Source organism: Perna viridis, chromosome 4 (assembly GCF_037379345.1).
Source record: "Perna viridis isolate PV_CMFRI_1.1 ecotype Kerala chromosome 4, ASM3737934v1, whole genome shotgun sequence".
NCBI lineage: Eukaryota > Metazoa > Mollusca > Bivalvia > Mytilida > Mytilidae > Perna > Perna viridis.
Window position 1 is genome coordinate 5,882,838 of NC_142448.1, and position 16,756 is coordinate 5,899,593.

At 33.0% G+C, this 16,756-nt stretch overlaps 1 protein-coding gene across 6 annotated transcripts; it reads left to right on the plus strand.

Moving 5' to 3' along the window:
* Positions 1-5,332: 5,332 nt before the first annotated feature.
* Positions 5,333-16,718, plus strand: LOC148618629 (heat shock 70 kDa protein 12A-like). 6 transcript variants are annotated; one of them, XR_015921402.1, is made up of 7 exons: positions 5,828-5,945; positions 6,258-6,303; positions 9,471-9,814; positions 10,745-10,963; positions 11,141-11,297; positions 12,620-13,913; positions 14,430-16,718. XR_015921402.1 is itself a non-coding variant. In XM_088577713.1 (6 exons), exons 2-6 carry the CDS (start codon positions 6,291-6,293, stop codon positions 13,672-13,674), a joined length of 1,788 nt encoding a protein of 595 aa, XP_088433839.1. In that variant the 5' UTR covers positions 5,828-5,945; positions 6,258-6,290; the 3' UTR covers positions 13,675-16,718. The 6 variants fall into 6 exon arrangements, 4 of the variants coding, with proteins under 4 accessions (XP_088433842.1, XP_088433840.1, XP_088433839.1 ...); XR_015921403.1 differs by lacking the exon at positions 6,258-6,303 and having other exon boundaries at positions 5,822-5,945; XM_088577713.1 differs by having other exon boundaries at positions 12,620-16,718.
* The last annotated feature ends 38 nt before the right edge of the window (positions 16,719-16,756 follow it).

The following is a 16,756-nucleotide window of genomic DNA, read 5'->3' on the forward strand; positions in this document are numbered from 1 at the left end:
ATTAGTTTTCACTGTAACATTGTACGCGCTTATGCACGTAAAATTTCGTGGCGACGTTGAATGGGGTACCAACGCACTTCGGCTCATTTGCGTTAAACATTCAACGTACTTCAGCGTTTACCATCGCAGATCAGCGCGACCATCGCACTTCGGCGTCCCAATCGCACCTCCGAGTCGTACACATATACATATTAGTACATATTTAAAATGAATTTTATATAAAAGATCATGACTTGAAAAGTATTCATTTATATTAAATTATGGCTTAATAACTGAAAAAAAAAAGATTTTGTTGTTATTTTGCGTTAATAATTGTAAGACACCTCATTAGTTTTCTAGTTTTATTTTTACAACAGAAAAACTCCCATTTCGCACACGAATTCAATGCTAACCGATCATTTCTTTTAAAGCTGCATTAGCTGCCAAATTTGTTCAGTTTTGATTGTACTGAATTTTGCTGATAAAATGAATTAAGTTTGTAGTAATGCAATTGAAGCAATAAATGTCGATAATACCTACTGAATATTGTAAAAACAACGTTTTTTTCAATCAAAGAAGATCGATAGCTCAGATCTAATTATTTTTCGCCATTACTTCCGAAGATTGCCGACAGGACATTAACCCGGGTTTAAAATTCTTTAACCTTGGTGAAAAATAAAAATAACGGATACACAGGTAAGCACGTGTCTTGTTTACATTCCATTTCATCTATTTCTTGATTAGTTTTCAAATAAATAATGACAGTTACTGACCATATTTGTGCCACATTATATCACAATACGTAAATTTCAAAAAGGATCCTTGCATTATATTTTTTTAAACTTTTTTTAAACTCCATTAACTACTTTCGCTTTGCAATCAGATTTGTTTTAAAAAAAGCGACCCTTACAGCACATGCGTGGATTAAGGTCACCAGAAGTCACATGCATACGAATTTATCTAGGTCGATTTTTTGTTTTGCAAGACAATAAATATATAGACACGTATTTCATGTATTTAACACATTTTATTTGTGGATACCGAATGAAATTATGTAGGAAAAGTGCAATTTAGTAGAATTAAGCATATTTCAACAGAAGTTTTTTTTACGAAAATGACAGCAATTGCAGCTTTAATGTAAACTGCACGTTCTCATACAAGCAAAAAAAAAAAAAAAACACTTAGACATGTGAATGGTGTTTTTTAAAGAGGTAGTTGTAGTTGTAGCGATCTTTGGGTCGCTTTATGATATTGACCCGGGAACCAGATTAGGAACCTATTAAACAACTGGCAATGAATATTCATAGATATCGGGGGTGGGGGGCTGCTAATGAATATGTATATGACATGACCTATATAGTCTTGTAACGAGCCCCTGTGCTTGAATCGAAAACTGGGTAATGTTCAATGCTTACCGATCATTTCATGTAAAAATGACAATTTTCCAATGAAAAGGGGAATGCCACCCCCTGCATCCTTTCTGGAGCCTCCACTGGTCTTTTTCTCTGTAGTACGAACTGAGTATAAATGTCAATGGGTTTTCTTCAGAAATGCCTAACATTTGCACAAGGGCAGATCCGTCAGATCGATTTGTAGCGTCAAGTCTTTATTTGATTGGCTGTTGTACGAACTGCGTAAATATATCAGTTATTTAAAAAAGTAAACAGACCAGTTCAGTGCTTTTAAGTCATTGAATACATTTTTTCAAAAAGTTTGCATTGAAACAGGCAAAGGTGTCAATAATTAACGGATTAATGGAAAGTGCTATCATTTTCATCTATATCGTTATAGTATGTTTTACAGACACTAAATTGAAACATTTTAAAGGGAAAAAAATATGAGGTCACCGGGCTATTTACAAAGATATACGGAAAATTCTCAGACTACCCTCCTTCTTTTCTAACTTTGAATACTTTAACATAAGAATAAATGGAGGATTGGAATTTAAATAAGGTTATTTCATATGCATTTCAATACTAAGTAGCTATCCAAAAATAGTTTGGCCAAACAAAAGCAATATAGCATTTGAGAATTTTCTTCTAAAGGAGTTACCTCCCCTTTTTGGTACTCTTTCTTGTAAAACAGAAAACCTATTTTGAAAAAAAAACAAGTTGTAAAACAATCTACGGTAACGTTAATGACTAATTCTTATCATCAAACTAAAAATTGATACAACGACAAAAAGACACTTTCATGACCAACATCTCCTGACTGTTAACAGGTGAGTGAAATAAACTAGATTTTTAAGATCTTAACCACCCAATTTGTTATAAGTTCAAAAGCAACTGAAACAACCACGAAAAAAAACCAATAAAATATCTCAATGTAGTACAATCTATAGACAGAAAGATATATCCATTTAAAGAATGCTTGCAGTTACTGACAGTAAGCCCAGAACGTAATTATTAAAGAATCACAAAAAGAATGCTTGCAGTTACTGACAGTTAGCCCAGAACGTAATTATTAAAGAGTCACAAAATCATCAAAACCAACAGCATTAGAAATAATCGGTCACAATTTCAGTGGGTTTTGGAGTAGTTTCACGTCAAGTACTTCATTTAATCAAATATGCAAAAAAAGGTGTAGTTAATACCCAAATAAATGCAACCACGGATCGAATATTCAGGTGAAAATAGGTAAAAAGTACTAAGGCGAAATTGGAATTTTTATATTCTTATGTTGTAAAAACAAAACACTAAACTAATGTGGTGTTGTTATAATGATTAAGGCAAAATAAAAAATCAATTTTTATAGGCTTTTTTCATTTTTAAGCCACTAATTCAAAATATTTGAATACTTTTCAAGTTATGATTTGTCTTGATAGAAATTCATTTAAAAGAGAAACTAATAACATATATATAGTACACACAATTCAGGGACTATTAAAAAAGCAAAAAATTAAGTTCGAAAATGAGATGTAATTTTTTTAAAAACAAATCTAATGACTATATATGTATATAATTAAATAGCTACTATCGAAGTACTTCTTAAACATGTACACATATGTAGACATGTAATCTTCATATTTTTTATTTTTTTGCGAATTCAATAAATTGACATTATATTTTTGGGAGCATAAATAACTGATAATTAAATGAAATAAGCTAAACATATAATTGAGCGTTAACCTGCTTATACATAAAGACAAATCACTTTGGAGATGCAGCCTCACCATCTTGAAGCTTCACTGATGATTATATATGGTCTATGAACCTTTTCAATTGTGCCGCAGACCTCAGTCTGATACTGTCTTCTGTTGTTGTTTTTAATTTTGTTCTGCAGGAATCATGCTTTTATTACGATTTTGCTCATTCTTTGTTGTATGTTTAACATGACATTTTAATTTGCCTCTTCATTGTTTTATGCTGAAAAATATTTGGATGTGCTTCTCTGTGTCAAGTTTCTATCAAAGGGGTCAGTTATATCATTTTTATTTTGAATTTTGTTCCTTAGTAGTATCCATAAAAAAGAAAAAAAGGTGATTAAAATCAGAAAATGAAAAGGCCATTTATAATAAAAATATTAATGCAAAAACCCAACTAATACTACAAAATAAAAATAAATTAATTGACCGAAAATACCAACAAACAATATAAAGATTTACATATGCATGTGTATATTAGGTTTAAATGCTATAAAAACACAACTTGCACTTAATAAACCTTAAAATTACATGTTTACACAAGTTCCCATTTCGCCTTAGTTCACTTCAAATTTTACTAAGGCGAGATGGGAATAATTTTATGTACCGAATTTGACAGCTAAGGCGATATGGGAACAAGCCTTCCTATTCGTGATACCAAGGTTCAAAGGAATGACATTTATTTGAAAATCGTATCCTGTATGGATAAAAAATATGATCAATTCATCGAATTTCGTTGCTGTTATATATGACAATTAGGAAATTGATAATCAGCAGTTTACTGATAAAACTGTATACACCCATGAAGTGATGATAAACATTTCCCAGTGACATTCTATTGTTCTATTGTTTAAAAGTACCTACCGCCGTATCAGAGATTTCTTGTTATATACCATGTAGATTGATAATGTAATTCAGTGTAGAATAAAATGCTAATCTAAATAGATGCCTTTTATACTCAATCCTGTTATGATATAAATTGTAAGGAATACATGACAGTTGCGTCAGCAATACCATTTTTAATTTAGAACCAGCAAGTTCTAAAAATTTGTATTAAATACCCCCTTTCTGTGTCCAAATGCCATTGAATTTGTATTGAGGTAACTTTTTTTCTGTGCTAAAATGCCCATTTTTAAAATTCATCTTACAGCTGCATTAGCTGTCATTTTTGTAAATTTTTGTTTCTGTTGAAATATGCCTTAACTTTGAATTATTTTTACTAAATTGTACTTTTTCTGTATAATTTCATTTGATACCTACAAATACAATGCATTAAATATACGAAATAGGTGTCTGTATATTTATTGTCTTGCAAAATCGACCTAGATAAATTCATATGCAGATGACTTCTGGTGACCTCAATCCGCGCATGTGCTGTAAGGGTCGCTTCTCTAAAACAAGTACTATCTTTAAAATCAAAGACTGAAGTATTCAAAGTCTCTAACCGTCAAATATTCACAGTCACTGACTTTGACATACTTTAAACATTCGAAATGGTAAAAATGCGATATGCTCTAAAATCGGGGGACCTCTGCAGTGTAATATTCCATAAATTCAATGCTAATCGATCATTTTATCTTTTAATGTACTTTTCCCGTTCTAACACAAGCAAAAAAAAAAAAAAAAAAAAAACACGCATAAACATGTGTATGATATGTTTTTAAAAAGGTACGTTGTAGCGATCTTTGGATCGCTTTTGATATTGACAGGGAACCAGTTTATGAACAAAATTAAGCAGCTGGCAATGAATGTTCATAAATATCGGGGCGTGCTAATGCATTTGACCTATAAATTCCTGTGACTAGCCTCAGTGCCTGAGTTGGAAACTGGGTAATGTTCAAAAGCTAACTGATCATTTCATGTAAACTTCCCGTTCTCATTCAAACAAGAAATACACGAAGAGCACACGTGTGTGATATTTAAGGGTACATTTTTATCTCGTATGAATAACGCTGTAGCGGTGAACACGGCGAAGATCTGCTGGATAATGTGGCGTATAGCTACACATTAATGCAAATCATATGCGAATATTAAATACAGAAATTACAAGGTTTAAAAAGATAGTCGACGCAGTAAAATTTTGTTCTTTCTGCATTTCATTATGGAAATAACACATGGCACGCAATTTCGAATGCCACTATGTTATCAGTATTTGGCCAATCGGGAAACAGAATTGCGATCAGGTAACTTGCGTTTCCACGGAAAAGCGTCTTTAAGGTCAAAGGGTAAAAAGCGAAGATATACCGACTACGTCGAAAAAAAAACTGATTGCAAAGCGAACGTGGTTCTTCAACGGCAAGGAAGTGTTTTTGTGTTCGTACGTCTATATTCCCCAGTGGCGGGCCCAGGATTTTAGATTTTCTAGAGTGGATGTAATGTAGATATCTTATGTGGTAAAATTAGCGAGAAATTAAAGTTTCAACCTGAAACCGCCTAAATCTACCCATGACAACCTATGCTTTGCAAATTTTAGGGGGGCACGCCCACCATACCCCCGCCTGAATCCGCCCCTGTTCCCTGTCCAGTCTAGTATATACTTATCCCTGTATTTAAATCTACTCGAGTCTTCGAGTCTTCATCTCTTTCATAAAACTACAGATCAGTAAGTGCACAGTGAAGTAATGGAGCATTCCCCCTATTTGTGCGTTAAATTTCCTATTTTACTATGATGAAGATTAAGGTCACGGTCTATTTATATACACTGGAAATTACGTTTGATATATATAGAATGGTGTGAAGGATAAGTTTCCTGAGAATTAATACTCGAGTTGATTGTATTGGCGTGGATTAACAAGTTGTTGCATAGCGATACAGATCTATTGTCGTATGTATTATTAATCAATTGTTGTAAAAAATTGCAATTTGAACCCTATTACTTTATTTGACATGGTTTATATGATTATCAATTTAACCTCTGATAAGGTCCGCTGGACCTCATGATATAGGCTATAAAAATCGTTTATATCAACTTTTGATGTCTCCAAATCTTATAGTTATAACTGCCAATCTATGTATCTGATTGTTAATTAGTTTATTACAACGATGGGTTGGCTCATAATGCTTGAAATCGGCTGCTTACTGGCAGAGCAATCAAACTAAGCTTGCTATCAAGATGTGTAATAATATCTAATTTCAGACACAACATCCGGTCTATAAATACATTATTAGGATGCTGTCCATGTGTAAGTCACTAAAAATTACAGATTCGGACTTGTGAAACGTATAAACTTTATCTACATCCCCTTTTCTTTAAAAGAACAAAATGTGTTTTTTTTTCATTAAACTTAAAATAAATAATCAGATTAGTTTTTAGCCACAAAGTAAATTTGTAAAATTTACTGTCTATTGGATCATTAATAAATCAATTATCCGAAAATTCATAAGTCTGTGATAGCAGTTCATTTTCACGATACTAATTTTACTACACTAATAAATGACGAGAAACTATTTTAAATGAAAAGTGTCAAAATTAACGCACAAAGTCATTCAGGTAAGCATTTTTGGTAATGTTTTTCGGTCTGGAAATCAGTTCAACTTGTTTTTGTTCACTTGCGGATGATTTACTTTAGCTCTGATCTGATATGGGCGCACTGTCAATGCTCAAAGAATCCGTTAAGTTAGTGTCTTTCGGTGATTCATTGGATGTGATAATATTCGGTTCTTCAGCTTGATAGTTGTTTATCAGTTCTCGCAGAGGTGTTGTTTCACGAATGTGCGAATTTCGCGGAGTATTTCGCAATTCGAGTAGAGCCTCGTACTGATCTCGACCATCTTTCATAGTCTTCTTAATCATGTTCTTGACTATTTTAACGGCAGATTCGGCTTTTCCATTGCTCTGCTGATGATTTGGAGATAATACTATATGGTTAATCCCCCATTTTCGAGTGAATTGTTTGAATTCATTGGCAGTGAATTGCGGTCCACTATCATAAATTATAGTCGACGGAATTTCCATTCTTGCGAATTGTATCTTGAGTATTGATATTACTTGACTAGCGTTTGTGGTAAATAAATAGTCAACTTCAATAAAGTCTGGGAAAAAATCGACCACAACAAGATACAGTCTTCTTCTGATTTCAAATAAGTCATTACCAAGTTTGTTCCATTGTCGGTTCAGTTGTGGGATCAGAACTTGTCTCTCCACTAACTTGTCGATTTCCTTTTTTATATCGTCTTGTAGCGAGAGTGGTAGTGTTATTGAAGAAATTTTCTCATCAAAAGTTAGAGTTGCCTCCCCTAGTGTACCAAGCCCTTGTTTGTCTGTCATAGCAATAAAGCATTCACTATTTATAGTAACAAATCCCATCTTTTAAATTGTTTTTAAACCTAGTAGATTAATGTGACCGTTAGGTATGATTGTGAATTTAGTTACGGATTCTTCTCCAGTGGTAGGATTTATGATTTTCAGATCAGTTTCTCCAAGTGGTTTCATGTGTGACTTATTCCATATTCTTAATGTGACTGTTCTTGGACGTGCTTGCTCTTTGCGGACATATTTCTGACAAATAGAATTTAAGTCGGCACCGCTGTCTACCAGAAAGCGAACGTCACAGCTGTTGACTTTCATTAAGGCTGAAATTTTACCTCTTGTATTACCTCCTACTGAGTTGAGCCAATGTTCATCATCATTTGTGTCATCATTTTCTGCAGAGAGTGCATGTATCTTTTTACTTTTTGCTTTGAAGTGGTTTCTGCCTTTGCATGAGTCGCATGTTTTACTCCATGCTGGACATTTCTCTTTTTTCAATTCGTGTTTTCTGCCACATAATTTACATTCTTTATATGAGCTGTGATTTCTAAGTATATTTTGTCCTCTCGCAAAAGAAGTTCTTGTAGCTTGCCCTTAGCAGTGAAAATTATTTTATCACGCAGCATTCTGTCCTTCTCTTTGAAATTGCAAGATGCTGCTCTAGTACGAAATTCAGTTAAGAAATTGTCAAAAGGTTCCTGATAGGATACATTCCAGAATCTATGAGATTCTAGTACTTCATTCTTTCTTGGGATACAGTAGGCTTCAAGTTTTTCAAACAATTTGTCAGGTTTTGCTTGCTTCCGCCCATTGAAATTGATTATAAATGTCTATAACTTGGGGACCTGCACAATTTAAAATAATTGCAGTTTGCATAGCGTTATCTTTTTCTAAAGCTCCGCTAGCTGTTAAATAGATCTGGACTTGTCTCTTCCATTATTTTGTAGTTTTCAAAAACGTTTCCTTCAGTGACCTTTAATGGTGGGGTAATCGAACTATATTCGTGGGTATCAACCACGTGGGAATTAAATTTGGTGCTTTCTTGACCATTTACAGAGAGTGTTTATCATGTCAGTCATTAATCTTCAACGTTTCATATGTTGGTCACCGCTGCCACCATGTTAATTAGTCTATTACAACGATGGGTTGGCTCATAATGCTTGAAATCGGCTGCTTACAGGCAGAACAATCAGACAAAGCTTGCTATCAAGATGTGTAATACATAAAACAAAGCATATCTAATTACAGACACAACAACCGGTCTATTAAATACATTATTAGGATGCTGTCCATGTGTGAGTCAATGTAAATTACAGATTCGGACTTGTTAAGCGTATTAATTTTATCAACACTGATTATATGCAAAAGTTGGTACAAATTCCTTTATAGGTATATACATGTATTTACATATTACTATTGGAATACTGTCGGAAAGCCACGGTTGATTACGTATGTACGGTGCATTTATAGGAAGACAGCGTACCGCAATAAACCGTTGATTTCCAGTAATTAGAATGATAGAAAAAACATTTGAAAATACATGTAATGCTAAGTTACTACTGAAGTAGCTGTCTGTATGAATCAGGCAAAATCTGAAATATGTGATACACCCAAAAAGGCAACATATTTATTTTTGTAATTCAGTTGTTTTATGGGTCTATAATATGAAATGTGTAATTCAGATCTGTCTGCTCTTAAGAGATAATCAATATTGAAATCCAATAGATTCTGTTATAACATTTGAGCGTCATTTACAGAGTTATCTCCCTTAATTTTGAAATCTACCGTGCATTCTATATAAATTTTATCTCCCAAGAACACGGGATATATGGAAAACCGAATGTTAATTTATGTTTACTATGGCAAATCAAACAAAATATCAAAAATAAAAATATGTAGGCTTTTCACCCATGAATTACATTTTGCATGATTCTTAGCTGGAGTGCCACTTAAGAATTCTGAATTTACACAATTTTTGGGGGTCAATAAAACGCTTGATTTTTTTTGAAAAAAGGTGATCCACATTTTATATGTATGGAACCTGAACATCCATGAATATCATTGTCAACATCATTTAGAGTTGAGATGCGTTTTTTTTAGCAGTTACCATGGCCACATCTAACCTACAGCACGAAATGAGGAATCTCTCTTTTGATGATTATCTAATGGTGGTCGCTTTAGATTTTGGTACATCTTATTCCGGCTATGCCTTCAGTTTCAAAAACTCTCCTCACGAGATATACGCCAACCACGCATGGGAGAGCGGAAAGTACCATCTGGCATCAACTAAAACACCAACCTGTATCGTCATTAAAAAGGATAACCCAAGGGATTTTTATTTTGGATACGATGCTGAGTTAGAATATGCCGACATACAAACTGAAAATGAAACAGATAATTACTTCTTTTTTGAACAATTCAAGATGCAGTTACACCATAGGAAAGTAAGTTGATATTTACTGAGTTCTTGATTTTGTAGATGGAACAATATCTGATGATCAGTGGTCCAACAAACTTTTAGCTTTCAAATGGGTAATCTTTGATATTACAGAACTAAATCATTCATTGGTTTGTACTTTTTTCCTAGAGTCTGACCAAAATTCTGTATAACATTACGAGCTTCATGACTATACTTTGATTTTTTCTGTCCCTACAAACCTCCAGCCCCTATTTTCAAATTTCTGATTATATTATAAAGAGAATGATTGCAAGATCAAAGAACGATCTATGTATGAACGTGACCATCAGAGAATCGATTAATGTCTCTTGTTATAATCCTGTTATTCCACAGAATAACCCACATTGTAGAATTTTCAATTTGTCATGTTTGCGGTATTAATATACATTTTGAAGATATTTATGGACTGACAGAAACACGAATGTAAAGCAGGTCCAGAATGTTATGGGTCTTTTTTATTCTATACTATTTGTATCAAATTACACAAGTTGAACATGTATTGTAATTTATAGCAGCCTTGTTTTTCAGAAAATACTGAGAAAAGTTTTTTTTTAATTTATGTAGAAGAAACTATAACTGTTCGTTTTAAAAAAAAATATCATTAGAAAAAAGTCATCGTGTCTTTAAAGAATGAGTTCAAGTGTTCCTTTTTGTACCTACTAGTATTTTTATTGGAAGAATAAGAACTTTTATTGCAAAAACTCCGCACTGTCGTGGTGCATGAAAGGTATATTTAAATTATATCAGTCGACATGCTCACGAGGCAGTCATATAGAACATTTGAATTGATTGATACAATCAAAAGGTGGTTGTAAGTTCGTTTACACCACGCAACTCCATTCCACAACTCTTGAACAACATGTATGAGTTAACGAGATTCAAGAAACAATTTAATAGATGCTTCTAAATTTATTAGGACATATCAGAGACGATGAATGTCTTCGACATCAAAGGAAACTCCAAACCTGCTGTAGACGTTTTTTCTATTGCTATCGGCGCTTTAAAAAATCACGTCATTGGCCACATCAAAAATCAAGGTAGCAGCATTAGGGAGACCGACATTAAATGGGTCCTGACAGTACCTGCCATATGGACCGACCGTGCCAAGATGTTCATGAGAAAGGCAGCAGAAAAAGTAAATATCATTTCTTTATGCCTATCTTTTCTAACTTTCTTCAATTTCTTCTGGGAATAGTCGTTTCATCATGTTTTTCTCTGGATTGTTTTTAGCTATACGACTAAAAAAAGTCAATGCTTTGATATTCAGTTTTCATTTTAAAAAAAATAGTACGAGTTTGTTGTCTTTTTGTAGGCAGGTATTCGGACTGACAGGCTTTTTATTGCTTTAGAACCTGAGTCTGCCTCTGTTTACTGTCAGCATGTGTACAGGAAGATGAACCAATTTGGAATAATGTCGGGACCTGTTATTGTAAATCAAGGTGTACCATACCTTGTTGTTGACATCGGTGGTAAGATAAAAATTTACGTATTGAAAAAAAACTAAGGCATTCCTTATATAGGGTTTTCTTTCACAAAAAATCAGATTGAGATTCCAATATGCACCTTTGCGATTTTTCAACGTCTATGTAATTATTAAGAATGGGCGTCTACGATCCCAATAAACAATCAATCGTCCACGCGGAACAAACATTGAATACACTTTTCGTTTGGGCTGTCTTCATTTCGCATCACATATAGATTGGTATGTTTAATAGCAAGTTAACAACATTTGAATCTTGATGTCTAAATAATTGACAAATCAAAACTTGAAATAGCATACACTACATACTCTGCAGTATCCTTGCATCGGTCTCTTATTTGATCTCGTTTGAGGAAACCTAATGAGTCTTCAACAATTTTTGCAGCGACTTGAATCAGAAGACTCGCTACAAGAGCGCCATGAACATTTTGATCTGTCCGACGTGTCAAATATAGCACTTTTGTATAGCCCCTTTCCGCATTCAAGTCAAAAACAAGTTTGCTGTGAAACTGAGGAATTTATTTCATAAGGACCATATCGGATAAAACTAGCGTAAATGTTCAACCAATTTCTTCCTTTTATTATTAACTTTTATTTTCTGTAGTTTTAATTACTTGAATTAAAAGAAATCGTATGAATAAACTCGCCTAGGATAAAAAAAATAACACCAGGACCATCAGAGGAATGTTTTTGCAATTAATTAATTGTGTGACAAGAAATTTAATGGTTGCTTATCCTGCTTCAACAGCTGTTTATGCTTTCTATCCTCATACTGTGCATCATGTTAACGATTGCGACGTTAGTTTTAGAAAAAGAGAAAAAAAGTAATGGCTTTACACATTTCTTTCAAAAAAAAAACTTAGCTTCAAGAAGTTTAGAACAAAAGCAAAATGTCACTTTAACAGTCTCCCGGAAAGCGTAGAAGTTGGAATATGTGAAGAACTACAGATACTGTAGCGAATTGATTTCCACATGGATACAAAAGGAAAATTAACGATATAGAAGGAAACAAAATGTGTATGTTGTAGAGTTTGGCCATATATGTATCTTCCTATTACAGGGGAATATAGGTAGAAATGATTTAGAGCACTCATCATTAATTAAGTTTAAAGTGAGATCAGATATCAAATATCGTTCATTTTTACAAGGTCCGTTTATTAGTCGGTCTCTTAAAAGTAAACTTATCGCCGGTTAGTGGGACACAATTTATGTCTACTTTCAATTTGGTTCGAGAGATAACGAACTTAATATTGATCATCCTTCTCAACTAAGATATGGCGATGAACAATTCTACGTTTTTTACTTCGACAGGAGGTACTGTTGATATAGTGGTCCATGAGAGAGAAGTACAAGATAGAGTAAAAGAATTATGTCGGCCACATGGTTCGTCTTGCGGTGGTACAGCTGTAGACAGAGCTTTCAAAGAAATGCTTGAGAAGATAGCCGGGGTTACTGTTCTCGAAAAACTGAAGACAGAATTTACTAGTAATTACTTTGATTTGATGAGAGCATTTGAAATTTTCAAAAGAAATGTAAGCAATAGAAGGAGACAAAAACTTAACCTTCAGATACCGATTGCAGCATTAGATAGTTTGTGTATGAGATTTTCAGACAAACCGTTTTACCAGTTGCTAGCTGAGTCAGAATATGCCCTACAAGTATCTATTAAAAGTGACAAATTACAGATGGATAAAGATCTTGTGGAATCCTTCTTCACGACTGCCATTGGTCAAATCATCGAGGAAATCAAGATAACTTTGATTGAAGCTCGACCTGCCATAGTAGCGAAAATTCTACTGGTTGGGGGATTTTCCGAATCTGACATCGTCCAGAGGGCTATCAGAGACGCATTCCAAAACATAGAAATTATAATTCCAGATGATCCAACTTTAGCTGTAGTTAAAGGAGCTGTCCTGTATGGTCATCGTTCTGATTTTATTTCCTGCAGGTATACACGATTCGCTTATGGCCGACGGATCTTGCCATTATTTGATGAATCTGTTCATAATTTAAAGAAAAGTGTTATAGTTGATAGAAAACAACGCTGTAAAGATATTTTTGATTGTTTTAAAGAGATGGGTGAACATTGTCCTGTTGGGACCGAAGTGAATGTGCAGTATCACACTATAGAAGAAATGCAGGAGAAGATCACAGTTGCAGTATATGTTTCCGATCATCATGAAACAAGGTACGTAGATGAAGAAGGTTGTGAAAAGCTGGGAGATTTAACAGTCAACATACCAAACCCTACAAAAAATAGACAAATAATTGATGTCCAATTCGTTTTTGGTGGAACAGAACTGACCGTCACTGCAAAAGTACAAGGATCCAAAAACGAATTGAAAGCAGGTTTTAATCTTATATGAAACAATTTGTCATACCGACTGTGTTCACAATTATATTTTATTTGAACATTTTGAGACAAAACGGTTATTATGTATAGGGATTGGCAAACTTTACAAGGTATACAACTGCCATCTGTAGAAAGTAAAATGTGAAACTTGGACAAACAAGCGCACGGACAGCATTATATCTAATACGTCAATCTAAATATTTGACAGTCGCATAACAAGAGAATAGAGAGCACAGAATTCCTGCAATTTAGGTAAACATTTTATTATATACGCTTTATATAACGTAGTTTAGGATTAGTTTTACCCCTTACACATATTTTGTAAGTTTAATTGCCTCAAGTAGAAACAAACAAATATAAATGATCTTTGTTTCTTTACCTCTTAAAACATAGTATTCAGAAAGAGTAATCAAGGAACCAAGATTCTAGCGGAAATCAAAAGAATGTAATCCAGAGAAAAAGACCATGCAGGGAAAACACACACAAACAACAAGGAACATAAAATAACCAAAATAATACGTACATGGTAAAAAAGCAAACCCGGACAGTACTTATAACTGGGAGCATAGACCAGGTGCACCGATAAGGTTAGCGTCCTCTGCTTTTCTAGAAACACCCGCCGAGTGTTGCTTATAGAAAGTCAAGTATGGGGTAGACGAAAAAGAAAAGGTGAATTATGACACGTTGAAATAATCGGTTCTCATGGTGCAGGGATACACCGTAACGATCCACGAATTCATTAGTAACGAAAACATGTTTTTCTTTCAGAAAAGGTATCTCCTGATAAAATATTCCAAGCTATACAAAGTCGTTAATTGTATTTGTAAGCTTTTTAGTGACGTAATATTGGCTTAAGCTTCTGGTGAAACGATCAATAATTTTACCAACTACATGGCTTACGCTTCTGGTGAAAAGATCATTAGTTTTACCAACTAAAATAAGCACATCTGCGACTCATTTTTCAGTTACGCTTTTCACCATTCCCTCCTTGTGGGAATTTTGTCGGAAACGAATGGATTCATATACTTTTATTTTTTATTAATACTTTTTACATTCATTTATATTTAGAGTTTGTAAACTTCATGGTAAATGTATAATATAGAAGTTGCAGTATTTCGAAACCAATAGTTTAGTCATAGCCATGAACTACCTCCTCAATAGATGTTTATTTAATCATAATCATATATCGTAACACAAAATAGTTTATAAATTAATAACCATATTGTAATTTATAGGTTAATGGTCTTTTTATTTAGCTATTTACATTGGTATTCTTTGTTTTGACATTTATTTTATTGTAATGTTCGTTATACCTAAATTTTTGTCTTTATTTTTGAACATTATGTTTTTATTTGCACAAGAAAAAAGTTTTCATTAGTTCATTTGGTGAAGTAATCCCAATAACAACTAAGAAGATATATCAGATTGAATACTCATGTCTTAAAGATAATATTTTTTTGAAATAAAATAAATGCACATTTAATTGTAGGGAAACCCGCTACCCTACAATTCAAATGAAGTAATTTGTTCAGTAAACATGATGCACTGACGGAAGTCACGGGTAGGGTACAACCCATAATGCGTATGCCGCAGTATTTTTCTTTAAAAGACCAGTGCCATTTTTTTCGTTGACAATATTTATGGAAAAGAAAAACATTTAACAGAGGTAGTAAATCTTTTTACGGCAACTAAATTCGGGACATGATTACATTACAATAGACAATTTCATGGGTTTAAACATAATTAATTACCTTTTCATTTACTCGAACTTTTGTTTTTTGGTGACTTTTCCCAGCAATAGCTGATGAAAAGCCGTCCAAATTGATGAACTCCTAACCTTTTGTGACATCCTTAGGTAAATATCGTATGTACTTCATTGTGAAAAATATAGTTGATAGTTGCTAATGTTTCCACCACCACAATATAATTATTTTGTTGTTTTCGAACTTAATTTATTGCCTAATTTTAGTTTATTTAACTCATAAACTACCGCGTACATATTTCTCTTGTTTCCTTATGACTTTAAAAATGTCGGATGTACATAGAACTTGACAAGATATTTTATTAATATATTTAAATGAATTGTATGTTGACACAAATTACAAATTTCTAATCTGTCAAGTTAACATTTTTTACTATTCTGAACTTATTTTGTGTATACCAAACATTATTGTGCAATACTTTACTTTTCAGAATAAAACTTTCCGTATGCACCTAACTTCACTATAACAATATTTGTTTTACATTTTATATATTCATTATGCAGGTAGTATAACGCTGTTTTATTGTTAACATATGTCATCTGTGAATTTTTACATCCAGTTATTGTTTTTGTTGTTTAATTTTTAAAAGCAGTGATGCCAAATCCTGAAATTATAGGCATTATTTTGAATCATTCGAAAGATAACAGAAGAGTAGTTCTAGGAGTTCAGAAAAACAAATTGTTGTACCATATATGTTTAAGTGATGATTTTGAAATATATATAATTTATTTGTTCAGGCACATGTATAATAATTACAGGACACATAAAATACCCCTGCGTAAAGTTAATACAATTTTAAATTTTAAAATAATACAACGTACAACGCATCAACGGGTTAAGCTAAGGTTAAAAAGGGTTACTTTGACAAAAAAGTTAATAAGATTTTGATTGTCAAGAAAACGTAATATAATTTTGAAATATGCCTTGTTTGATGTATTGTTAAATCATTCTGGTGAATCTTTAAAATATATAACAATTATCAAAACTACCTCCCGTTTCCTCCTTGTCAAATTAACGAATTAAACAAGATATAGTGATATGAATTTAATCATCAATAAATGTTTATGACAGCATTTTCTGACAATAATTTGTGTCATTGTGGTACTAACAATCCAAAATGACATCAGTTTTAGATTTTAGATTTCACCATTGATGATAATGATTTAGCATCGTGAAAGGTGGTTTTCTCCAATATTTTTAAGATCATTCAGCAAAGAGTATTGTATTTGTAAGTCTTTTGTTTTGTAAGAATGTTTAGTACATTATACTAAGTAATAAACGTACTAACAGTTTAGATCACTACTGATTGTATGAATAACTTTAAAGTCCATA